The sequence below is a fragment of the Anticarsia gemmatalis genome, chromosome Z (assembly GCF_050436995.1).
Source record: "Anticarsia gemmatalis isolate Benzon Research Colony breed Stoneville strain chromosome Z, ilAntGemm2 primary, whole genome shotgun sequence".
NCBI lineage: Eukaryota > Metazoa > Arthropoda > Insecta > Lepidoptera > Erebidae > Anticarsia > Anticarsia gemmatalis.
In genome coordinates this window covers 3,869,503-3,896,351 of record NC_134776.1, presented here as the reverse complement: position 1 = coordinate 3,896,351, position 26,849 = coordinate 3,869,503, and the positions used below count along the sequence as shown (strand labels likewise).

At 35.6% G+C, this 26,849-nt stretch overlaps 2 protein-coding genes across 13 annotated transcripts in view; one reads left to right on the top strand and one right to left on the bottom strand.

Annotated features, from left to right (window-relative positions):
- Positions 1–115: 115 nt before the first annotated feature.
- Positions 116–20,475, bottom strand: LOC142986270 (uncharacterized). 2 transcript variants are annotated; one of them, XM_076134683.1, is made up of 9 exons: positions 20,331–20,475; positions 11,550–11,648; positions 10,178–10,298; positions 5,218–5,386; positions 4,419–4,607; positions 3,677–3,918; positions 3,140–3,346; positions 2,424–2,619; positions 116–2,125 (listed from the first exon to the last, which is right to left on the bottom strand). In XM_076134683.1, the coding sequence occupies exons 1-9, from the start codon at positions 20,421–20,423 to the stop codon at positions 1,993–1,995; spliced, it is 1,449 nt and encodes a 482-aa protein (XP_075990798.1). In that variant the 5' UTR covers positions 20,424–20,475; the 3' UTR covers positions 116–1,992. The 2 variants fall into 2 exon arrangements, with proteins under 2 accessions (XP_075990798.1, XP_075990799.1); XM_076134684.1 differs by lacking the exon at positions 20,331–20,475 and adding an exon at positions 14,615–14,768.
- Positions 20,476–22,224: 1,749 nt separating this feature from the next.
- fry (microtubule binding protein furry) overlaps positions 22,225–26,849 on the top strand; it is a 61,107-nt gene continuing 56,482 nt past the window's right edge. For 10 of the 11 annotated variants that reach the window (XM_076134287.1, XM_076134280.1, XM_076134289.1 and 7 more), the window contains exons 1-3: positions 22,225–22,486; positions 23,567–23,727; positions 26,447–26,491. The gene's annotated coding sequence lies outside the window, so the exon portion shown is untranslated. The remainder of the gene's footprint in view (positions 22,487–23,566; positions 23,728–26,446; positions 26,492–26,849) is intronic. The other variant, XM_076134278.1, reaches the window with a different exon arrangement.

The window sequence follows — 26,849 nt, the reverse complement described above, 5'->3', positions numbered from 1 at the left end:
CCGCTTACTGTAGTTAATGAAAATAACTGTAGATAACAACGTGACGCAATATTGTGACCGCCACAAACGAATCCACCACCGACCTTGGTTCTGATGTAAAAATCAAACAACAATCATTCACGTAAACATTTATTAAAACCTTATTATTATTTAGATAGTAACGCGTAGTTGAGTACACAAGCATTCATCTGTGATGTAACATTCGGTACAATGCACGCGCATTTTTAAAAGATAAAGATTACTGCTGATTCTTATACGCGAGGGTGGTAATGCGTGCAATAGATAGATTTGCACGGTGTAAGAATGCCTAATATTTGGTCATTTTCGGCTTGTGTTCTGATACAATATAAATGCTATATGTACCCATCACACATGGTGACTATTGTGATAATATTTATTAGACGGGAGAGCGTATACATAATAATTGAATACACAAGCATTCGTTCGTGATTAGACATTCGGTACAATGCAGGCGCATTTTTAAAAGTAATCGCAACATGTTTTTTTTACGCGAGACTTGTATTTTGCATCAATAGATAGATTTGCACGGTGTAATATTGCCTAATGTTTCGGTCTGTTGTGGTCTACTTAATACAAATAAATGCTGTATGTACCCATCACACATATTGATATTTGTTATATTATTATTTAGACAGAAGAGCGTAGTTGAGTACACAAGCATTCGTCGTGATGTAACAGTCGGTACAATGCAGGCGCACTTTTAAGATAACTGCAAGACTGCAAATTGTTCTACGCGAGACTTTTACTGCAATAGATAGATTTGCATGATGTTAAAATGCCTAATATTCGGTCAGTTTCGGCTTGTGTTTTGATTCAAATGAATGCTCTATGTACCCATTACACATTGGTGACATTGGGGACAGTATTATTTAGATAGTAGAGCATAGTTGAGTACACGAGCATTTATCTGTGATTCGGTAAAATGCAGGCGCGTTTTCAAAACTTATCGCAAGATGTTTTCTACGTGATATTTTTTTTCTGCACGCGGTTAATATTCGGTCAGTTGTTGCCCGTTTTGAAACAAATAAATGCTATATGTACCCATCATGCCAATTGTAAATAGGTTCAGAGACAAATTCTCGTTCAGATAAATTCTAGAGGTAGGGGGCGTTTCATCGCTAAGTACTACAATGTAATTACGATTAGAATTATAAGGTAAAATGCTAGTCGGTACGAATACACGGGATAAGATCCTATGAGTTTGCTAAAGAGCAATGGTTATATAATCCTAATACTAGATTTAAATTAGGCTACTTTTTTTTAATATTCGATATAAAATATGCAGAGACGATTAGACACTGGCAAGATGTTAATTCTTTGGAAAAGTGTTATGACAGTTGTGATGGAATGTAAAATTTTTGCCTACAACAATGTTACTGATCTACTGTGTTATTTTGTGCGAGCTAGTTTGTGCTGTTAAACTTTAAAAGGTGGTTGGGGTCAATCGCCTCCTTTGCTTATCATCTAAACATACAACTATTACAAACATCCAAATTTTTTTTTGCTTTGATTATAATCATTTTCATAAAATAGTGACACTACTACATTACATTTAAAGGTTATTCACTATAAACTTCATAAAAATGGCATTAAAATTGCACCGTGCCGAAATTTTGCCGAAAAATAGACGTTGTTTGCTGCCGCAGGTAACAATCTAAGATTGTTTAGTGCAGAAACTTCGTAAACTAAGTAAGATGAAAATCTCTTTGGAAATAAATTGTCTGTAAAGGGAAATTAGAACACTACTAGTGAGATTTTAAAAGATCTTGTCTTGTTAATCCCGGCTCGGTAATCCAAAATGGATCGTCCGATGAGCACCCGGTTTCATTCAATTCACAGATCAAAAAAGAAAAGTTTTGGTAAAATCGGAACATGAATATTTTCTTAGTTTACAAAGCCTTGATGGTTGTCGTTTTGTTGTCGTCTTGTTTATGTTAGAACGACATCGTCGAAAGTGCCGTCGCCGTCGTATCACAAGTAGCACGGCGTGGCCATGGAGGTGCTGAAGATGGCGTTGAGGGCGCTGATGGTAGCCGCCACGGCGCCAATGATGCCCAGACCGATCACCTCGTAGCACACCATCCTGCGCCAGCTGGGGGTCTCACTGGAAGTAATGTAAATTATTATATATTAATTTATTTGCATAGAAGGATCAAATTATGAAGAAAGTAAAATCACAAGAAATTAAAAAAACAGTAGGTATAGTCGTGATTTTTTAAATATTCAATCTCTTGATGCGATATTTTTGCATGTCGCGTGATAAACATTTAGTTTATTTTTTTTGTAAAAGAATAAAATTCATTATTGCTATCAACACCAATAGTGTCTTAAACCTTACTTGTTCTAAAACTCAAAAGCGTGATCACAAAAAGAAGAGTTTGAAAACTATGTTGGTAACTTACATGGGCGCCTGGCCCTCCCTCAAGGGTTGGTCGATGAGGCAGAGGTAGCAGACAGATGGCAGGATGTAGGTCAGCAGCGCAATGCTGGTGGCTCCCACCAGGGCTAGGATGGTGTAGAAGCGCGGGATGCTCTCGCCGATGAACAAGATCGCAGCCATGATTGACAGTCTGATAGCCATACGCCAGCCTACTGAATCTGGAAAAGGAGAAAGTTTATAATATATAAAAGAAACTATTTAAGTAGTTGCTGCTGTAGGTCGCGCTAAGCAGTTTCAGCAATTACACTTACTCGCAGTTACTTGTGTTAGGTGCTATTGGAATGGAGGCGCTACTGTGAAAGATACCTGATTGCTACATCAGTTAACCAAGTGCCCTCTGTGTCTACTGTGTCTAAATTCTTGTTTGGTGACACATATACTTAAGAACTTTAAAAGCCGCTGAAAAGTAATTACTAAATAGTATAACAGCTTTACATTCATGAGAATACTTAGTTCAAATTCTTGCTGATTACATTGGTGTTTTGGTAATGTAATAGAGTGAAAGGTACTGTTTCCAGCCTTCTATTCCTACTGTTCAATCTAGTATCTTGCCCAGTGAGCCTCTGAAAGATTATTGCGACAAGAAGTGATTTTAATACGAGTATGTTTTAGAGCATAATAAGTGGCATTTTTTATATTTATCGGTTCAAAATTAAAAACACTGTAATAGACACTAACCTCTGGGCACGTTGTAGAGTTCCTCCATCTCCTGGCACACTGGGTTTATGATAATTATGAAGGCAGAGACCAGGTGGATGGCCATCAGCACGTTGGCGGTGAGGGTCAGTGGGGTCGCGGCCATGTTCTGCGCCACGTTGGGTAGGACGCGCTCACCGTACACCGCATAGCCTCCAACGGCAATCATCAGGTACAAGATAAGGACAGCTAGAAAGAACGAAATATAGTTAAGTACCTATATAAATACTATTTTGTAGCAATTTTTTAGACAGTTTTGAATAGTTGTAGGGCTGTTGATACTATGTTAGTAATTTTAACCTTACTATAAAGCAGTGTTTCTTTTTGAAAATCTTTCGAAAATCAAGTGCTTGAAACACATTTGATAAAGATATAACACACATGAACATATTACTTAAAAATATATGTTTTTGTTTTTATGACGTACTAAAACTGTAATAATCAAAACAGGATGTTTTCAACCTATTTATCCATAGTCATTGAAATTTTTGTACTTTATAACGAAGAATGTCAGCATACCCATGAAGCTGTACTGCAGACTCTTTCCGAACTTGCTCTTGTCAGCCATATCGTTCTGTATGGTGGGGAAGGTGGAGGCGCCGCCGAACGAGAACATGATGGTGCCGTAAGCGAGGAAGAAGTCCATGAAGCCGTGGATGCCGACGCGGTACGTGGGGTATGGCGTCACCTCGTTCATAATCTGAGTGAAGTATAGGATGCAGGCCAGCACTGAGGTGCCGAATGCTATCAGACCCATTAGACTGAAACAATACGAAATTAAGTTGAATAGGCATATTATGACTATGAAGTGTGGCTTAAAAATAATGTGTAACACACCTACAATGACCAACATGATATGAGCTAGGAACCCTTTACGCTAAAGTTAAATGAGTTAAATGAGTGAGTTCAAATTCAAAATTACCGTCTGGCTTTGTACAGTTGTGTTAATATTTAAAATCAAATTAAATTAAGAATTGAATCGAATATTATTTCGAAAGACTATAAAACAATTGCACTTAGAGTTGTTGCTTAGTCTCATGATTCTGCAAGTTATGTACTTGTTGAAGCGATTTGTGGCACTAGAACATCAATAACCTCAATACTCCCAAGTCGTAAGTCGTTGTTGTCTACTAAGACAACAGTCGTTAAGCCATCTCAAAGGCCTTTCGGGCGGCATGAACAACTTTGACACTAGGTTGACTACTAACCATACTATAAGAAGAAGAAGTCGTAAGTGGCATCAGACTGCTGGAAAACTTACTGGAAATCCTTAGGCGTTCCGAAGAATAGCAGTGGCGTCATAGCTCCTACGACGATGAGGTACCACAGGCAAGGGCTGATGGAGGGCGCGATGGCGAGCATCACCGCTTCGATGATCTGAGCGGCCAGCAACAGGCATACCACTGACGCGCCGAACAAAGTCACGATGATTGCGATCGATGCGACCACGCTGGATAAATCACAACATTATTGTAAAGTCGCAAGTTGATTTTAAAAAAAGGCCGACTAAAACATTATCAACTATCACATTAATTTATAGCACGCTTTATCACGAAAACAGCAGCTATGATTAGAACCTCAACGCTGTATTTAAAAGTGTGCAACCCTTGTCAAAGATTTCTTTAAACAGGTGTCAGCTTAAAGCCCTTCTCCCATTACGATACGCCCGCGCGACTCTAGTCTCGGAGACTAGTCGCCACGAAGTATCTCACATACATTTGTATGGAGACTGGAGAAGGGCTTAAGAGTATTTTGGGTTTTTCACGACAACCAGTAAATAAGGTCTGTTTTAACATATGCACGAGTGCGCTTTCGTCAAATAACGAATGGGAATACTTGATTTCTTTTTACTACCTTCTCTATCCTTGATGTTAGACGGAGATCTTAAGTCATTATGTTACTCCATATTCATTTAGATAATGGAATTGTTTAACAAACAGGTGTAACATTATATAGTAACAAAACATATTCGACATCACCGAAACTAATAATCACATCGAGTAAACCTCGTCAAGGCCGTTCGTTAAAATAATTGGTTCGTTAACAAAAACTAGTTGTACCTCCATTTTTTGCCAAGAGCTTGGTCGACGATTATCGCGTATGGGTTCCTCTTACGGGTCCTCATCTCAGGGTCTCGAGCTTCGAGGATAGACCAGCAGTCGCCGAGCCTCTTGCCACTGAAGGCAGCTATAACGCAGATCAATACGATCAACGGGACTCCAATCCATCCTGTGAAGAAATGAAAATGTTTATATTATTCTGGTTTTGTCGGCGTTTGAATGGTTCAGTTGTTAGGGACCGCCAGCGTGTAGGTATTAGTAAGACCGTCGCTTTTTACGCGCAAAGAACGTGGTGAATTGATGATTGTGTGATAATTAACGAACTTTGCTATGGCACAATAGAAGGATATTCATCGATTGATGAGAATGGTCTGTCAACGCACAGCATCTAGCCAGCATAGCCACACTTCAGCTAAATACAATTCGCAGACAAAAAAAATAGATATAGGCACTCGCATTCATAGTAACATTATACAGTTGCACAATCAAAGTCATAAGTACAAAAATAAAGTAAAACGTATTCAAAGCTTGACTTAATGAAGTTTGAGTTCAGAGTTGTATTTTTAATTTGTATTCGCATACTTATGTAAATAATCTGGTTTAGGGGAGTACTTCGATGAGTACCTACGAAAACGACCGTCAACACTTTATGAGAACATTAAATTATTGAATTCTGTATATAGGTAGATAAGGTTTGAGTAACTTTAACAAATTAATGATGATATTTAATAATTGTTTAATAGTTGAGTTGAGAAATAGTTGCATTTTAACTAATTTACTAAAACTCTACGGACCTGGGCAGCCCCGCCCGGTTTAAAAAGTTATTTTTACACAGAACCTTAACAAATTTGACATTTTAAACTTCATCCGAAATAGCTCTAACTATTAGTGAAAGTTTTTCGCGAACAGACAGAAGCAGTGACTTTGCAAGATATAGAGACAAAAGAATTGATAAAAGTTAACAGCTTAACATAAGCACAAAACTCAAAATCAATTATCAATTGATTTATTAGTTTTTAATGAAGATTGCTCAAAATAGACTCTTAATAGAAAAAATATTAATATGTTAATTCAAATACGAGGACAATATCAAATGTGCTATAAACAAACACGTAACGTTACTTTGTGGGTTGAATACAAGTTAATGGAAAAAATATAGTCAAAAGTAGTTTGACCGGTTACATAATTCGGTTTGACGGCTTGACGCTTAACCGGTGGGTACTGTGGGCAGAGGAAGGCCTTAGATACTGTTCTATGAATCTTTCCGTCAGTAATTGGTTAAGGGGGCCGAGTAGATACATTCATGATGAATGCATTGTAGTGCCTAATATAATAGTATAGTTTGGTTTAGCGGTTATCATAATGGGCTACATTGAAATATGCTCTAGTTATATGTTTTTTCGATATTTGTGTATGGTTTTGTTAGAGTATTAGCAAATACTTATGAATCAATAGGTACTAATACAATAGTACAAATTTTAAACGATGGTGCTTAAAAAATACTGCTAATATTATTGTAATTAGGTACTTATCTTTCATATCTCGGGACTACAGAGTCCCGGACATTTGGAAGGCATGCGTGGGGCCGAAGCCAACACGTAGAGGCCCTTTTTAGACGACATTAATCTTCAATAATGAATGGTGTCACAATCCGGTGATTATCCCTGTTTACACTATAAAATGCACCCAAGGACAATCACCGGACTGTGTGGAACTATGACAAAACTAATGGGAAAAGCTACTTGGGCTATTGTGATGGGGTGCTAGTGGACATGGGTAATTGGGATCTATGGGGACTATGGCGCCTGCCGATAACAATGTTAAAAACACGTAAGAATGGCAGGCGGAGACTTGCCAACTCACAAACTGGGCCCCCTAAACTAGTCGCTAAAATGCAACAAGGGGGCAACAGGGACGTGAGCGGCTGGAGGACGGAGAGGCCTCGCTGGACGTTAAACTCAGATCACTTGCTCCCTGAGGGTCCGGCATCACTGGCCCACTAGCCACTTGCGCTCAGCATCCGTCCTCCGAACAGAGTGGGAGCTCTGCTCTCGCGACTCCACTCTGGACGGCCAATGAAGGCAAGCCAGAGGTGGGGGACCGCTTCCTCGTCAGTTTTCACTCCGACCAGCCAACTAAGGCAAGCCGGAGATGAGGAAGGGTGACTTCCCCCTGGAGCACTCAGGTACCGCGGGGTCGCTACTCCCCGTCACCTCGCCTCAAGGTGCCCTGCGGGCAGGTACTTATATTATTGTGATTAGGTTCCGTCTATTTAACTTAATTGCCGTAATTATGATAAAGATATTGCATAATAATTTGAAATCATTTAATTTTAGGGTCGCTGTTATTCTATTTGGGTTCAAGTGAGAAATAAAGCTCTGTTACCATTTTTTATTAATAAGCAGTAATAGCCGTGTGGTTACAGTCGGTAGGTAGGTACAGCTACCACCCACGCAAGTGGTTTCAGATTCGGACCCGAGGCACATAACAATGACTTTTCGAAGCTATGTGTGTATTAGAAATAATTATCACTTGTTCCAACGTTGAAGGAAAACATCGTGATGAAACCTTGCATGACTGAGTGTTATTAAGAACAGTTTTTGATGGTATGCAAAATCCTCAACCCGCAGTTGCCCAGCGTGGTGGACTAAAGGCATAACCCCTCCCTCATAACGGCAGGAGACCCTTGCCCAGCAGTGGGACGTTAATAAGTTATTTTTCTTTATAATAACCTATTTTGCTTTTTTTTCATCTATCGCTTGTTAATTTGATCATAAAAAATACGAAACTTAACGGTAAAGCAAAAAATCACAGCAAATATTATGTATAAACTTATATGACCGCCTAATTTGGTAGCTGTAAATATAGGAAATAGGTTTATTTTTAATCAATGCATTGACGCAACTAGTAAAACGATCACGTCAAAGTTTTACTTCGCGGATTTACTGACGTGAATATGACTGCAAATCGCCTTCAGACATTAAATAGCTAATATTACGAGTATATTTTAGGTATCCTGGTTTACAAATTAATTAAAGGTTTTAAAATATTTTTTTATTATTAAGGTGTCAGTTTTACCTCTTACAGATATTAAGATACAAGTGTAAACGTATCACTGCATAGTTGCACTTGCCTACGAATACCTAACGTTTTGCAAAAATTTAGAACTGAGGTATTTCTCTTTAGATACCAATTTTTGAACTTAGAAATCTAACTGCTTTGTAACTCAAAAGTACCTATAGCTTATCGATTGCATTCTGCGCCTTTTCAAAAGTCACTAAATATATTTAGTAGCAAGTTCACTGCCTTACCCACCCGTTAAACATAAACATGACTTTTAAACATTCGTTGTATTCAGTGAAGTATCACACGCTGTCAAACATCATATCAAATTACGTTCCAGTATATTTATTACATTACTTAATTGAAAACTAATATCGCTATATAAAAACCTTGATACAGTCTGCATACATTAAGATATAAGCATTATCTTAAACCTATTTACATATGATATTTTTATTCTCGTAAAATGTTAATGAGAATCAAACTACGTACTTTTAGAGAAAGACTAGTTAGCTATTTTTGCTTTTCCGTCATGTTATACGTCATTATATGTTTATCTATGCGAGGATCAGAGTTTTAAGATTGTACTGTGATTGGAGAGATAAATAAATTGAAATTGTAGCAACTGATATCGACTGGTTTAAAATCTATCATTATCTTGAAATTATCATGATGATCTTCTGAAGACTCGATTTGAAACTGTACTATTTTTACGTGCCTAATTGTAGAGATAATCTAAAATGTATGCATAAATCATAAATACCGCCCAAAATAAATGTCAAACACAAGATTTTAAAGAATAAAAAAAAATTAATATCTAATTGGTGGAAGGAGACAAGATTGCAATCAATGCTTCGTTTCCGATCGCTTATCTATTAAGTAGCGCGACAGACAGTCTGGATAACTTCCTCTCGAGACAGACCAACAAAATAACCGCTTAATACATTCATTTTCCTTATATCCTGTCAATGGAAATCTAAGCTACGTACAGTGAGACGATCATGAATTATTTATTGTTTTGTTACACATTTAGAACATAGTGAGACATCCAGACATCTAGATAACATCGTGTTTTAACCTTTCAAACTCATAATACACATGTAAATAATATACATTTGCACAATACTATCTTATCGGATGATCGAATACATTCAGGAAAATCAGGACAGTTATTTACTACATAACCAGTCTGTATCTTGTGCTAATCTTTATTATACCGGGGTAGTGTTTATACAAGACCTTGCACCGTGTGACTTAATATAGTCGTCTAGTCGTAGTCGTATTGTAATCGGAAAAATCACAGTAATTTATTGATTTCTCTAGAATCCGTCTGTGAATTTAAGTGCTGACATTTGTTTGAAATATACATTTTAGCTTTGTAAATAACATTCGCAAGATAATGTAACAATAGCAAGCGTCATTTTATTTAAATTGTTGCACAGCATTTAAACTACGTTTTAAGTCTAACACGTGACATTTGAAACTGAACTTTACGTACTCACAAGGTGGGAAATAAGCAAACTTATACATGTTACATATTAATTTGTAATATAATATTGATTGGACTGATTGCATGATAATCATTGTAAGCTATAAAAGTTACTAGATATTTGAATTTATTGCATAATCTGCGCATCACTTGTGAATATAAAAATATTTAATATGTTATACAGACTTTATTGCAATATTGTAATAACGCTCAACAAGAATTTAATTTCATAGAAGGATTTTTCATATTCTACGCAACAAAGGCATTCTAAATAGATTCCTAAGTATCGTGAAGCCTTACTTTGAAGGAAAATGTTATGAGAAAAGCATGTCTCTACCTCCACCGCATACAGAAAGTTAACGGAGTATTTCATATCAAAACAATTTTGGTTTTTGGTTAGGAACATACCTGTCTTGGCGAGAGCTTTCGGGAGTGCCAGGACGCCGCTGCCGGCCATCTCGCCGGCGATGAGCACGCAGGTCTGCTCCACTGAGAGACCACGCCCGCCGCACTCATCGTCGTTGTCCGGCTAACGAAACAAATATCTAAGTTAAAATGTGTGATGATGATGATGTTCTATCGAGCGAGATGATTTATTAATAACTTTGTGTATTTACCTACGAGAATGAATGCCTACATATACGGTCTTATTCATAAAAAGTTACATACTATACATACTGGTTTTCTATAGTAGTCTATATTACAATTGCCAAAATCAATGGGATATATAAGAGGCGTCAAGACCATGTCCTAAAGCTAAACATATTCAAAATACCTTTTATAAATAGTATAAATAGTCTTAAAATGCATCGATATACTTATAGACAAATCATAAACGTTTACACTATGTTATTAAAGTTACTCTGTAAAATGATATATAGTTTTCAGTAATATACAACTAGTAGCGCTGCATATTGTAACTTGTATTGAGTACGAAGCACTGAACCACGCCCGGCCGCTCCCCGGACGTTTCCCGGGCGCCCTCATAACTAGGACAATTTCTAGGAATTCCGGATCGACAACAACTTTGCCTGGAGAACACTATTGAATTACATGCAGCTGAAATGTACCTAGCGGAATATTCTTCCCCGGGAACTGTAATATATTGAAAATAGTCCCGCTCTTTATTTATCTTTCATTTGCAGCGAACAAAATAACCGTAGTCAATTATATCAATTCAAAACGATGCAACCTTGTGCAATAGGTATTTAATTTAGACAATTTAGTAGTGAATATTTAACGATCTTCACTAAAAACTATTAAGTAGACATTGTTATGCTATGAATTAAGTTCTGATAGAGGCAATAGTATCTTATTGATAACATAATATTAAGTAATTGGTTATAACTTATTAATAGATTTCATGATTCATATAAGACGATGTACTCAAAAAAATCTTAACATAGAAAGAAACATTAATTGTTACCTAGTACTACATTATCATTATATAATGTTCTTATGTCTAATGTTATATTCACAACTCTCGGTTAGTATACCGATGTATATACTTATATATAAAATGTCCATTTAATAGTCTATATGTATAGTCACGCGAATTAAACGAAAGTAGTATTTTTAAATTATTACTATTTAAGACGCTTACTCTGGTCTGTGCCTACCCCTATGGGAAGAATGTGTGATTATATGTATCTATCACAATACCCCATAGATTTCAACTCAGAAAATCTACAACAAAACTTACTCGATGTGTTTATATTATTTTATTTTGTTTTACGCGAGCAAAGAAATTGAAAACTTGTTATAGCAAAGTCCTGCTCACCTGTTTAGCTACTAAGGGCGTAGATTCCGTAGCATTGTTGGCACCGCTGGGCTCAGAGGGGCCACTGGTCTTCGTCTGCAGCGTACTCTTCGACATGGCCTGTTACAAACAGATCTATTTTATAAACCCGAAAAAGCTCTCCCGCGGCCAAGCTCGTTTTAGTTGGCCGAAACTTCGGGAAGTCAAAAAGTTATCTAAACATTATTTTCGCGTGGCTCTATGTTTTCTGGACGCTCTTCAGGTAAATTTGTACTACTCAATCTTATCGACGAACGGGTTTTCGAAATAAATAAACGTCAGCCTTTCGAGATAGGAGAGGGGTTTTCTTCCGCGCTGTATTTTCAAGATGTATTAAAAGTACTTTCATATTTTCTCTCTATTTTCAGCATTGCAGTATAATATTTAATGACTATTATTTCTAAATAATTATTTACAAAAGTGTGTTACTATAAGTTACAATTAGAACCCTGTTTACAACACTTCGGTAAAGTCTTACTAATGTAGGTTGTTTCAATACAAAACGTTATTTATAATTAATTCATTTAAATATTCCCAAGTAGGTCAAAATAGAATTGTAAGACACCAAACATACGATAGATAAAGGTAGCTCTGTATTTTCTTATCTCGTGTAATTGAAATACCATCTAACTAAAATTCTAGTAGGTATCCGCTAGCAGCGCCCACTCTTATTGTTATAAAATGGAAGGAGAGAAAAGAAAAGCACTTTATTTTTATGACGTGTGAATCTCGTGAGCTTCAAAGTGTTATCGACAATATGTCACGCCATTAATTAATGAACACATCGATGGCTAGGAAAATACCTACACATCGAGTACAAAGTAACGTATTGGAAAATCTCGTGTGAAACAGTCTGACACGTTGAAACCTCCATCCTTTGTGTCAAGAAGGCTATTTCCAGACTCTTTATTCGAAGAATCATTATAACGATATAAGGATACGTTTACAAATAATCTGCCGTAACCACAAAATTGTTCCCCGAATCAATTATGTTATTATCTGATAACGAAAACAACCCTTAAGGTATTCATAGAATATCTATAATAGGATTTCGACGAATAAATTTATTTGTCGATGAAAATCACTATTTGCCACTAATGAAAATCTTTTCCATGTGTATGTCTACACTAGCTTTTGCACGCGACTTCGCTCATTGATAAGATACCCTAGATATTTGTTATTACAAATTCAGGTACCAACAAACATGCGAGACTTTCGCAATATTAGTAGGATTTAGATACCCAGTTTTTATTAATTCATTAGTTCGGCAACTCGAATCTATTGACCAGTCGCAGAGCACAGTAAGCAAGTATAACTTGAACTTTTGAATTACCTTGCTCTTCAATCTTATTTTAATCTTAATTTGTAATGGAATAATTTGCATGTATTTTTACTGCTTTAAAAGATAGACAACAAATATAAAAACCAAGAATGCACTTAGCAATGATAATAGGTCAACAAAGATGGATTATAAATTAGATTTAATTTAAACAAAAACAATAACAGAATAAGCTTTACTTTACATAATTAAAATATTCTTATTTTGATGCAGGATTTTTTGTAAGATACAAAATAAGTGATACTCATTAACTACCTATCGCCTAATAATTTTAATTGCCACTTTTGTACATAAGATATAAATATTATTATGTAGGTAGGTCTCCCAAGTAGATACATGGCGAGATGAGTTATTTTTTTAATATATAAATTTTATTATTTATAAATTTATTTTTTTTATTTCATTTTTTATTTACGGGTCCATCGTGGCGGAGCTTGGCACAGGACAGACGGATTTGGAAGGAAAGAGGGGAGGCCTTTGCCCAGCAGTGGGACACATAAGGGGCTAATAAAAAAAATATATATAAATTTATTCAACAAAAAAATTAAATACGGTGGTCAAAAGTATACTATTATGTTAAATAAAAATAAGTTTTATATGATCTAGTAAAGAACCTTAACTAAGTAAATTCTAACCTATGTTATAATAATAAAAAAAAATCTCCAGTAGTTACAGAATTGTTACGAAATCTCAGTGAACTAAGAGATAGTAGCAATGCCCTACCCTGAGGTATAAAGCTTTAGATCTAAACGTCATTATGATGCAGCTTCCTAACCACGACTACGAGAGCATCTTGTTACGGGCGACAAGACTACTTTTAATTCTTATTTATATTCCAAAAACTTGTTTCAATGCTGATAAACACGTCAGAGTTTGAACTGTCAAATTAACGCTGCTCAGCAAGGGCACGCAGTAGAGATATTTTTTAAGCATTAGAATAGATTATTAATTTATACTTTATTATTCCATTTATAGAAAAATATCATATTATTATCAAAAAATTTGAGACCTCTCTACATGCGAATTTATTCTCTTCTTACAAAATATTTGGTCGAGGGCCTCTCGGGTCCTTTACCGAACAATAAAAGATATTTTAATGTATTACATATTTAAATATGCCTGTAAGATTTCAAGATATCCGATACTAAAATAAGTAAATCATATTCATGAATTAAATTAAAGAACCGGTTTCTGAACTATGTCTACGACCAGAAGTATTCGTTACCCAAGGGCCATAAAAACGGGTGATATTGCACAATTTATTTTTCCACTCGTTATTTGGTCGTTTAGCAAATTTATTTCATAAATAGACGCAAAACATAGTTTTCACTACTTAGATTTAGGTATTAAAATAGTCGTTTATCGCAAATATTAAGGCAAATATTTTAACAAAAAGGTAGAGCAGCGAGAAATCAAATAAGACTAAAAAGTCATGCAATAGCCACAAAAATATATATTAAGGAATAAAAAAAAATATGCACACTACCTGTTTTGGTTCACAAAACAAAAAATTATAATATAATCAACTAGTCTCATAGATAAAGTGTACACACACGAATATTTTTATTCGAATTGATATGTTCACGCGGCCGATTCTAGCGTCTATTGCTATTAAAGAATATAAAAGGGTCAATGGAAGTCCAGTTCAATAAGGCGAGAGTACAAATTTCCTGTTTAATCATTTGGATATCGTACGGCTTCTACTTACGTTTCGTCTGTGTGTCTGCACACGGCTATCCGTCACCACGATGTTCACAAAACTGCCGCCTTACTCCCTACCTCTCGTCAGGTGATCTCACCGTCTACACGAACTTCAACTTTATGCGTACATGTTAAAGGTGACAGTAATTTGACATTTGAATGTAAAAGTTATGGGGAATCTTGCTTGTTCTATGATATTCTTTGTTGTGGTTGGAAGCACTGAATTGTGTTTAATCTGGTCTGGGATTTGTAACTGAGAAGGACGCTGTTGGTCAAGGTGGAGACATTGGGCTAAGCTAGTCAAGGTCATGTCCGAATCTAACTATTGCTGTATTAGAATATAGTTTTGGATAAAAGTGTTACCAAGTGAGGTTATAACAGGCCAGTGTAGGCGTCCGTTCAAAAAAGCTGCTAACAAATGAAAGTAAGGAAATGCAAAGAATAAAAGTATGTACGCGGTTCGTCTAGAAGACTGTCTGTATTGTGTATCTATTACTAAATGATAGAGTAATAAAACTAATATGAAACGGTAATGTGTGATTGTTGGTTTTGATGCGCCGATGTCTTCGGACTCCGACATTTCGGAATGAAAGAGACTCCACTATACTCCACATACAGGAAATGAATATAACGTCAACGACATCAACGTGGGCATTCGTAACGGAAGCTAATAACTCTGAGAGACTTTGAAGAAGTAAGAATCAGTCGGACGAAACGGGATTTTAGAAATTGTTAAAGAACTAAGGCGAGATTTGGAAAAGTGGGAATAAATATAGGTAACTTGGAATAGTCGTTGTTGCATCATTTTTTATCCTAAACTGCAAGTCAAACTTACCAAACAAAGATCAACAGGTAAGTACTTGGCCTTTGCCCAAATCTAACGAGAATGCATCTAAACCCCAAAAAGCAAGATAGAGAGTATCCGACGAAAATTGGTTTGGACAAAAGTTTTACCTCTCACCGGCGTCTTCGCTGTAATGTAAGGCATCAGAAAGGAATCAATGGATTAAACATTTATTTAAACAATTACAATGCACGCTTTAACATATTTGCTGTTTTTTTTATCTTGGTACCAGAAGTTTGTTCCACTTTGATCTCCAAATATCTAATTCCATGTTTATAAATCCCATTGCCATAGTATGACATCCTTGACTCTGTGGTTGAAGTTGTCCCTACGGGTCGTGAGTTCTATTCCCACTGATTAAAATAAGGGGCTCATTTTGTGCTTCGCAAATAAATGTTTCGGGTCTGGCTGTATGTTATTTAGGTATTAACTCATTTATTATATTTATAGTAAAGATTGCCCTTACTATTGGTGTTTCTATGTTCTTGATTTAGGTAGAGTTGAGGCGCCATAGCCAGTTGCGCTCACCGGTCGGTAAACGATCTGTGGGTTAAGGAAACTTTGGCGCGGTCATTCCATAGATGGATGACCGATAGTGGATTTGAACTGGGCGTCTCCGTGTTTCGGAGGGCACGGAAAAAGAGTTGTTGTCAATTAAGATAACAGTTGTTAAGCTACGTCAAAGGCCTTCGGGCAGCTTGAACAATTTTGACAGACTAGGTTGACCACTAACCATACGATAAGGAGAAGAAGGGAGTTCATAAGCAAGTATTTTTTCTACCAATGTTTGTAACGACTAGCAGACTACATATTTTGAAAATATTAGTATTATGTCGTCGGCATCCCAAGGCGTCCAATGTCTACTTCTTGTGACGTGTGATTCTTAATAAAATTAATTACTAGGTCTAATTTTCCCCCCAATAATATATGCATGTGGGGTATAGATGGCGCCAAACAGCTTGAATACAAGAAACTGTTTCAGAATGGAAACTGGCCGTGGATTCAGTACAGAGGACTCTCAGTTGACTGTTGCGTCAATCGAGAAAACGAACGGCAACAGTCTTCGCCATCGCAGCCTGCAATTCTTTTCAAGCGGACCTAAGAATCGTTTACTAAGATGGAGATGTAGTGTATTAGTTTTAGTCTTTTGGCGGTACTTAGGTAACGTTTGTTGTGAGGCAGGAAGTCCGAAACTGACTACAGGGCAGGTGTCGACTGACCAATCATTTATCTGACTAGGAGCCTAGAATAATAGCAATTCAAAACGGTACCAGTCAATCACCCTGATTTTGCCTCGCGTCTTGTGATTGCCTAAACCAAACAAATGGTAATAACTATTTCTTTAAATGTGTTGCTTGGCAATTTAAATATTTGTTACTTTATAGAATTGTTAATCTGGCATACTACACATATAGGTAGATAAAAACTCTTTAAATAAAACACATTGGTCAAGCCATGTTGTAGGCGACATGAGACAAGTACTTCGGAATTTACTAGCGTGAGTTCAAGAATCCAACTGATTAAAATTTCAGTGTTGTGTATGGACAGCCGGAAAGCCAATAAACTTGCCTGCATACGTAACCAAATTCAAGAATTCTGTTTTCTAATCGAAGCGTGTAGTATGCTGCTTGAAGGGAAGGCAGAAACTAAAAGAACACCACTTTCTACTATTCCTCCAAAGTTGCTCTGAAGTTTCAATGAAGTTCCAATTTGTATGTACGATGACTATCATATGTATAAATAGAAAATTCGTTTAGGACTTAGGAATTACATTTTCGAATTTTAGTAGGATTAGAAGATTTAAACGAAGTCTGAAGAAGAATGGATACGAGGTAAGAATTAACCGTTTATTTTACGAACCCCCTACCTACTATAACGCCTTAACTGCCTCTGCGGCGTGACTGCCGCGCAACAGGTCTCGTGTTGGAATCCTGGGTCTAAAAAGTCTTTTCTGGGATTATGTGTCAAGAATTTCTCCGAAATCGCCCGGAGTTACGAAGTTGAGGTCGTAGAGCTCTGTGCATTGGAGAGCACCTATCACTGGTCGTAGCGGGTATCCGTCCCGCATGGTCATGAGAGTGAAGGAATAGAGAGTGTACCTCGTACACTAAAAACAAAGAGTCCTTGCCGCCGTAGCTGCATGGGTACCTTCTAACAGGACATTATTATTATTATAGTAGGCGCCCTGGATTTGGTAAATTGGAAGTTTATATTTAAATTTTTATCACAAAGTTTTGTATTATGATAAATACCGGATAGGTATGCGTATATGGTATTTTAGGTATAATTTTGCAGTATATTGTTTTTACAATTTAACATTGCGTTTTTGGATGTTTGTGGATTCTTTTATTTCATAGTCCTATGTCATAGTCCTGAAAGCTACACTTAGGGTACACTGCGACTTTGTGCTTTACATTATTTATATTTTATACATTTTTACGCCTCTTATATCCAAAATTGTAAGCAGCGCAGCTAATAGGATACTAGACCCAGCCAAATAGCTTATTACCATGCTCATAATAATCGAGCATGTTTCCAAACTTCGGGCATTAAGTATATTCCAACAGAAATAAAAAAAGCAATTGTACTTTGAACGATTTCGGTATCACACCCGAAACTACACTTCACAGACTGGGGCAGTCAGGGAAAATATTTGTATTGAATTTTATTGTCAATAAAAAATAGCCTAGCCTTATAGGCCTAGCCTTTTTATCAACTATGTTGGAGTCGGTCTCCAGTCTCACCGGATGCAGCTGCATGCCAATATTTACGAGTAACATGGAGCGACCTACATAATTCAGTTACACAGATATTTCAAAATGACAGCAGGGGCCCACAATTTAACGTGCTTCTGAAACACAAAAAACCTCGATATGTATATGACGGTCACCCATCCACAGAACAATCTGGGCAGGCTTAACCTCAGAGATCGACCCGTGCGGTTATTGTTACTTAGCCACGAGCCCATCTTTATTTTCCACTTTATAATATTAGTATAGATTATAAATGGAACATAAATTTCAATTTTCCTTTATAACAACATGTATGATGATGTGGATGTGAATGAAGCAAGAGAAGTTTGTAAAGATCGTACCGAATAGGGTTCTTTCGTCTCTGCCCACCCATATGGGAATAAGGCGTGATTTTATGTAGGTAATAGAACTAAACTCCGACCCATCATTTCGTTGACAAATACTTTTGTATTTTTATGCGCATTTTGTAAAAAAAACACCTACAATCAAATACTTCTGTTTCAGCCTTTTCCAGTTGCTGTATGCAACTCCGGCCTTTAATTATCACCGGCCTAGCAATTTTATCTAAATACCGTACGTTTTTGTACACGAAACTCGAAACTGTGCCAAATTACAAACAGCGAAAGGGTTCGATCCACCACTGCCTACCTACCCTCTAATATACACGCGATATTACACATACGCAAGTACTAGATTTTGCCGGCGTATACGCCCGTGTAGATTTTGAAACTGGGTCAGTAATAGTAAATTGACAAAACTCATACTTTTAAAGGCTTTTTGTTTACTTTCCTCATCCATGATTTAGTTTTTAATAAGTGATAGGATTGATATCCGTTATTATTTATCACCCGGAAAATTTTCATACAATTTGGATATGTAGTGTAGCTATTTGGATTGCTGTTTTGTCATTGTTACTTGTATTAAGTGTACAAAATGAAACATGTTGAATAGATAATTCTAAATAGACTTTCTAGTGTTCACAACCTGCATAAAGGTCCGTAACATTAAGAATAGTTCAAAGGCTGACCATTATCGATCAAGGCGAGTTATTTTATTTGTGCGGCGCACTAGGTTTGATCTGTGAGCGCCTCCCTGGCAGGCAGTGCAGTGGTAGCAGCCCCACCACCCACCACCACATCCGCCTTACTTTGACGCACTCTCCGTACGGCAGGGTACCTGCACTGTATGCACTGCGCATGCTCGCATTATCCCCTGTCTAGACATGGGGATGACGAGCATTATTATTATTTGTAGGTAGATGCAATTGGTTAACGCCTGAACTGATTTTGTCGGAAGTTGATTTGCAAATTTATTGCTTTGTATGCGCCGGATATTGTAAATGTTATCGAGTTTAAAACTCAGTCGGACTTGTTACTTCTGTAAACGGGGTTTGTGAGGGTGAATGGATGGAAGAATGTTTGTTGTTCTTTTTTTATGCAAAATCTATTGAACGGATTTCGAAGTTATTTCGCACAAAGGTTGCAAAATGACCTACAACTACTCACATAGGGTTTTTATATAAAACATTATACGCGAAAGCACCTTAGTTCTTGTTGATTTCTTTGTTTTGCTTCTCGGTTAAACTACCTAACTTTAGCTTATAATGACAGAGAGTCGCGCAAAAGCAATATGCAATTGATTAAGACTAAGAACATAGTATTAAATGTTAGGCACATTATTAATACATTAAACAATGGAGGCAATGAATCAATCAGTTGGTAAAATATGTATTTTTCTTTAGGACATCTCCCGCGCTGAATACTTTTGTGGGATCGGAAACTAAAAAAGCGGGCAAATTTTTACTGACTACAAAAATCGTGAGAACCAGACCTGAAACACCTGTTCGGATTGCGCAAATGTTTGAACCCTTGTAGAAAATAAAAGTTAAACGCCCGGGCTATAAACAGTGGCAGTAAAACTATTGCCCTACTCGAAAAAATAAGATGAAGAAAAGGCGGCGCGGCCGCAGCGTCTTGTCACACAATCACAAGCATCTTTGAAACAAAAAACTAGAGCAGTTATGTTAGAACTTGTTGTAAAAATCATCACTAACAAATTATCCGCGATCATGAAAAGCGTACTCACTAATATGCTCAGCAGGTAAATAAATGAGTTTAACTACATACCAGAATATCTTCTATGGATGGTCGGTCGTCTGGCACTTCCCAAGTGATCGCGATCAGCAGCATGACGGCCACCGCCTTCCAATTTATCATCATGTCAGTCTTTGTCACTCAACACTAGTTACAAACTATTGATAGGTATATCGATAATATAACTATCAAAATAGCTAATCACAATAGTGACAGAAGCATTCCGTCGGTTATCATCGACACGACAATCATCAGACAAACCAACATCATCTTGGTTATAATTTTCAATGAAGCATCATCGTCCGCTATGATCATTACGATCATAATGGTGGTAAGCATAATCATTATAGCCGTGTTCCATCTGTTAGCGCCCTCACGAACGTCATCACTTATAGTCACCATTGTAAACCATCTAGCCATATCATTTTATTTATATATATTCTTCAAATTCGGATGGTATCATTTTTATAATTATCATCACAGCGGTCATCATCCTCGCCTGTACCATCAAAAATCACCAGTAATCATGTGCGTGATGATGATGATCGACACAATCATCAAGATCAGGAACATCATCACCACGATAATCATCAACGCCATGAAACCGTTGTCATCATGATCATCCACGATCATCATGATAATGTAAGTCATCACTAAGGTAAGTAGCAAACGTAGGATCATGTTGAACTTCACAACGGTCACAGATTAAGTAGGCGGGTACTGCTACTGAGCAGTAGGTTTATATTATTTGTATATGCTTGCAGAGTCCAGAGAGTGCTCAGTCGCTGGACTCTAAAAGCACTGACGTGCTGGAGAAGCGACGCGAGAATGCGGCAGACGCGGCGACGTACGTGTATATGTAGTGCAGTCTAGGGGTAAGCCCAATGCGCAAGTCAGGGCGTACACGAGCGGGAAAAACGTGCCCTATTGTGTCATTTTAAAAAAGTTTTTTAGGGCTTCATATTCACTGAACTTTATTTGTACCTACGCTTGAGGTCACATAGCTTTATATATAAAATCATTCTAGAAGGGATGCCCTTAAATTGCCAAGTAAATGGCTGCTATCAACAGTAAAATGAAGTCAAGAATAAAAGTGGTCCCTTTATTAGAGGATTTAAATCTCACAGGACGGTTCCTTGAAGTAATTGTCTCATAACATAGGTTGCACTTGATGATAAAGTCGATACATTTACTCAATAAAGAAATAGGCATACATATCAGAACTGTATTACGATTATTGTTCTTTTGCTATTGTTACCTACATACTACGGGTCCTGCTGGTACCTTAATTTACAAAATATAAAATAATATGTAGGTATAGTTTATCGTTAATATTCTACTAGGTATTTAGGTAATCTAACAGAAATTGTTATGTAACACGACGTAACGGAACCGGCCCAGATAATTAGTTTAAGAAACTGATGTTGTCCATCATAATTAACCATATGCAAAACACCTATAATTGATAATTAACTCAGTGATTAGAAAATCCCGCTGATGCTACAGGATCGCAAGGGCAGGCCCCGGATTTAATTTCCTTTTACAATATCTATGTACTGATCAGTACATATTTTAAATATACATTGTTAAATAATATTCATAATGTACCTAGTTAATACGGTTGCTTATAGGGCAAAAATTACGAAATGTAATGTGATGTACAGGTTTTACTTTGGCCAATTCCTAATATAATATAAGAAACGCCCACAAGCTAGATTGCATCATTATGATTATAATGAAGAAAAGATAAAGAGTTTAAAAAAGTACTGGTACAGAGAGATAAGCATCAAAATTGCTCAAACGCGGAAAAAAATAACTGTATTTTATTATGTACAATGTACGTAGAACGAAACGTATAATAATACCATAGACAATGCTAAATATAAATCGATCAATTTACATTGACGTTTTAACCGTTAGGCTGACATTGTAACTCGGTATTTTCTACTTCTTGTGGGTTATACTTGGTTGAAATTTTGTGAAATGCAAAATGTCAATTGTCAAACCAAATTTAATTTACGTGATTGAAAACTATTGAGGAGTTGAAGACTTCGCTGGTAGTGTTGAAGGTCAGAACACGTGCATTAATGTGTAGTTTTGATATAACAAACGTGCATACATAATAATGTTGTTGATTTATGTGTTATTGTTATCATAAAAGTTCTGTGTGCGTTATAAATAAAACTTAGGTAGGTACCCAGGTATCATCTACTTGTTTATCGAATCCATACAAGAGTGGCTTCAAAGGGATATTCTAACTGCCCTGGTCTTCAGATAAACATTTAGGCCTTCTCGTCGTGGACTAACTACCAGCATTTTTTCCTGAAGTGACATGACAGCGGTGTTTTAGATCGTCGATAACGGCAAACATAAAATACCAATTATTTATCTTCATTAAAATATTAATTATTATAAAATTTTATAGATATTCATGATAACAGCTCCTGTACTGTTACTGCTATAGATTTGTGTAGTGACTGTTAATATTTCTCCTACATGACTACTGTCTTCTTATGAAGAAACCTCAAAAGTAAAATACTTTATTGCTATAGAGGCAGTACAGGCCGAAAAGTACTTGAAAGACTCATTGAGGATCTTCCAAACACAATGACCTAACCTACATTCACAGGCTAACCACATAATATACAAAAAGCATACTTTTGAATACAATAACCTCTTTGTTTACCCCTCAGAACAGGTGAATAAGTCAATAAATTTGCAGAATTGTACATTGCTCTGTACATATCTATATTGTTTATGTTTATCTCTGCATTTCATGCTCTGCAATGAGATGAGTCATCTGTGAATCAGGTTCAATCTGACAATTGTTCAATTTAAAAGGAATTGAAAGCAGACAACTATCTTTCCATACCTACTCTGTCTGTAATTTGTATATTATTGCAGTGCTTATTATGTATGGATATTTGTGAAATACATTAAAAAATTAATGTACTTATTACTCTGATTATCTTAAAAGGTTAAGATCTCTGCAATATAAGAGATGATACAAATTATAACAGTAAAAGTTTTGAATGTGTAATTAAAAATTAAAAAAAAATAAAAGTATAGTCTTCCAAATATTTTTTTTTTATAAACTCATTTAGAATTTCATAAAATGTAACATATAATTCTGAAAGTGTTCTCCTAATTTAATATTAGAGGATAATAAACACAACAATAAAATATATTATTCACCTTAACATTAATCATAACGCATGTTCAGCATTTACAAAATATTTGTTGATTCATGTCTACTGTTTTGTTTACAGATAACGGAGTGTTTGTCGTACACTCAGGGCACACAGAATTGTTCAACACTAGCACAGTTCATAAACAATACAGCAACTATAGGTAGAGGATTATTGATCTCATTGTGACTGCAAACATCTGTGATATTTATGCTGTACATAGCAGTTATTGCGGCCTAAAGGTATAATTATGTTCTATTTAATACTATAACCAGTTTAAGCTATGACTGTTTTAGACTATTCTGTATAGAAAAAAATCATTTGTTGCACGCGCACTTGAAAATATATTATTTTGCTTTCTATAATGCATTTTAGTAAGTCTTAAACAATATTGTGTAACTTTTTATTTGCTGTGTTTGTATATTTTGCTCAGCTTTGAGTTTTATCTATTTTATTTTTATTTTATGCTGTCCCACTGCTGGGCAAAACCCTTTACCATTTTTTTCCAGTCATCCCTATCACCTGACTTCTATGTCCAATTACTATTAAAGTCATGTAGGTTGTCACACAAGCATTTTTTGGGTATGCCCCGACGGGCGACACCCCTCAGTAAGCACTCATTGAGTGATGATCAGTGCCTGAATATCCAGGTGCTTGTGGCTGACATTTTATCCACTGCACAGTATAATTTTATTTTCATAGTACATAGACTCATAGTACAAATTGATTAGCCTTACTCGCATTTACAAAACTATTCTAGTACAGCTGAATCACTGCGGTGTGTGACTTGAATTATTAAATCAATCACCGAAATTGATCCACAACACCTGCACCGGACTACATTCAATTGTCTAAAAATAAACCCAATTGCTTCTTCCACTCACTGTACAATCAATACTTGATTTTATATTCTAGTGCTTCTGTTAGTTGAAGATTTATTACTTCATGTTAGATGCTCTGCAGACTATTTGAAGAATGAAATAAATCTTTCTGTTTATATTTTTGTGTTCAATATTGATGGAACAAAATTCTTGGTAATTAAAATATGTTTAGCTGCTGAGAATTTTTCATGGGATTGGAAACAGTTGACTTATTGATTCTCTAGCTTACTGGAAGCTTTTTATCAGCTGCATTGATGTCTTCGATAAAAATAGGTGCACTATTATATAATGTTATGCATTCTTATGCAATATTATGTACTCCATATTTCTATTAAAGGATAAAGGATCTGTTATATTAGTACAGTCATCAGCTATGCATAGTGCTGTTTAATTAATAAAATCTAATAAATACATTTATTGATGTCCTCATACACTAAGACATATTATAATAGTAGAAATTAGTTGTGATGAGTCATTTATTTAGTTTTATTATACCCCAAGGACAGTAGTAGACCAATAGGCTATTTGTATTCTAGTCTAGGCTTAAAGTTTAGTTTTACAATTGATCAAGCTGGTAATACTTTTGAAGTATTTTGACTACAAAGAGAACATTATATTATGATCAAAATGTTACTATGTACAAAGACCAATTTCATTTTGCTATGCTTAATACACTTTTGCTTTGCTAGAAAATATTTTGTTTTTATTGATTTTGTTTCTTTTTCTGTGTCTGCTTATATACTCAGTATAGGTAAAAGGCTTCTTCTCATCATTAATTTCAAGCACATTAGCAGTTCTTAATAATGTACATTATGTATCACCACTTTCAATGAAATTAAAACAAATATGAACTTTAAACTGTAGAAATAAAGATTATAATTATGAAGAATAAAAATTTATAACATTGTAAATGGTAGAGCATTTTCTTATGGCTGCTAGCACTATTAGTCTGTCCCAACTGCTGTGGTCTGTCAAAGAAGACCTCACATCGACGCAACAAACATCCATCTTGTTATCATTGGATACTGTGAAGATTGTATAAAAATCACTGTTATACTGAGTTCAGTGACTGTCAACTGCTAAATATAGTTTACTATACTATTATAGTACTATTTGCTTTTAGTAGTAACAAAGCTCTGTTGTAGATAGTTGTTGTATATAGTAACTCAATTATTGTATTCTACCATTGAACATTCTCTTATCAGAATTGCAGTGAGCACATTATTTATGTTATACACGGCTCAGTTATCACTGTTGTGTCTGCTAGTGCTTGCTATTGTGATTGTGTTTGATGTACTTTCTCCTTTCTATTACTATTAGTATGACTTTATTATTTGGTTCATTCTTGATTTGACTTTTGACTACTCAAATCACTGTATATAAGTACTGCTCACAGGTCTAATAGTTCAATTTTCTGATCATATTTCCTTTTGTACCCTCTATAGTAGACCATAATTGAAAGACATGCCTCTTATATGACAATTGGCTTGTTGTTACATAGATAGGAATTACATAGTAGATGGCTATAAGTGTTTATTAGTATCAATACTGCCTAAACCTTCATGTATAGGTTTAATAGTAATTATGTTATTATTTTTTTACAGTGTTATAAGAATGCTTAAATTAATAGTGCTATTTATGGTTGTTTTTATTTATTATTGATGTGTTTGTTGTGTCTCTATAGTGATGTTTTTATTGCTATTGCGACTGTTGTTTTATTATTATTTAGTACCACTATTGCACATAAAAAAACATTATTTTCAAAGTAGACTTGTTAAAAAACCAATGCAGCTCGCGTTATTATTTTTAAGCACTTATCGTAGAAATAGTTTTATTTGTATGAATTCTTTTGAACCATTGTCCCAAGTTTTATTACAATTTATCTGGCAACACTATGGTATAACTTCAAGTTTTATTAATTAAAATACAGTAGTTTTACATAAGTAACTGCCCTGTTGTTAAATATTTGTTTATCTGCAATTAATCATGTACTGTCCGAGTGCTGGGTATATTTAATTTTAATCAAGCAGAGTAAAGGCAAATTGATATGAGATTACAACAAGCAAGTGTTTTGTTTTAGGAAGGATGACACAACATGAGACACTCACTAATCAATTATCTGAAGGTAATTATACTTTTACTATTTGTTTATCTTACTCGTATCTTATTTTGCCGTAATTAATCACTGGTTTTTAACCAATTTTTATCGAATTCACATTATTGTTAGCATAGACCTCCAATAATTTAATTAAAATCTTCATTAGGTGCCATGCAATATTAGAATACTATAGTATATTTACAGCTCTTCTTCTGTTATAATAACGTCTAGTGCCTTTTTACTAAAAAACTAAAAACAAATATAATTAATCAAATACTTGTGTTAGAATACTAACTTTCTGGACAGTTCATCTATTTTGATCTAATTCTTAACCTGCTAAGTAAAATTAAACCACAGACTTTGCAAAAAAAAATATGAGACCTGA

Coding starts and splice junctions, on each gene's coding strand:
- LOC142986270 (XM_076134683.1), bottom strand. CDS start 20,423: ATGATGATAAATTGGAAGGCGGTGGCCGTCATGCTGCTGATCGCGATC. Junction 11,649..20,330: donor CATCCATAGAAGATATTCTG/GTATGTAGTTAA, acceptor TGTTTGTAACAG/GCCATGTCGAAGAGTACGCT. Junction 2,126..2,423: donor AGGGAGGGCCAGGCGCCCAT/GTAAGTTACCAA, acceptor CATTACTTCCAG/TGAGACCCCCAGCTGGCGCA.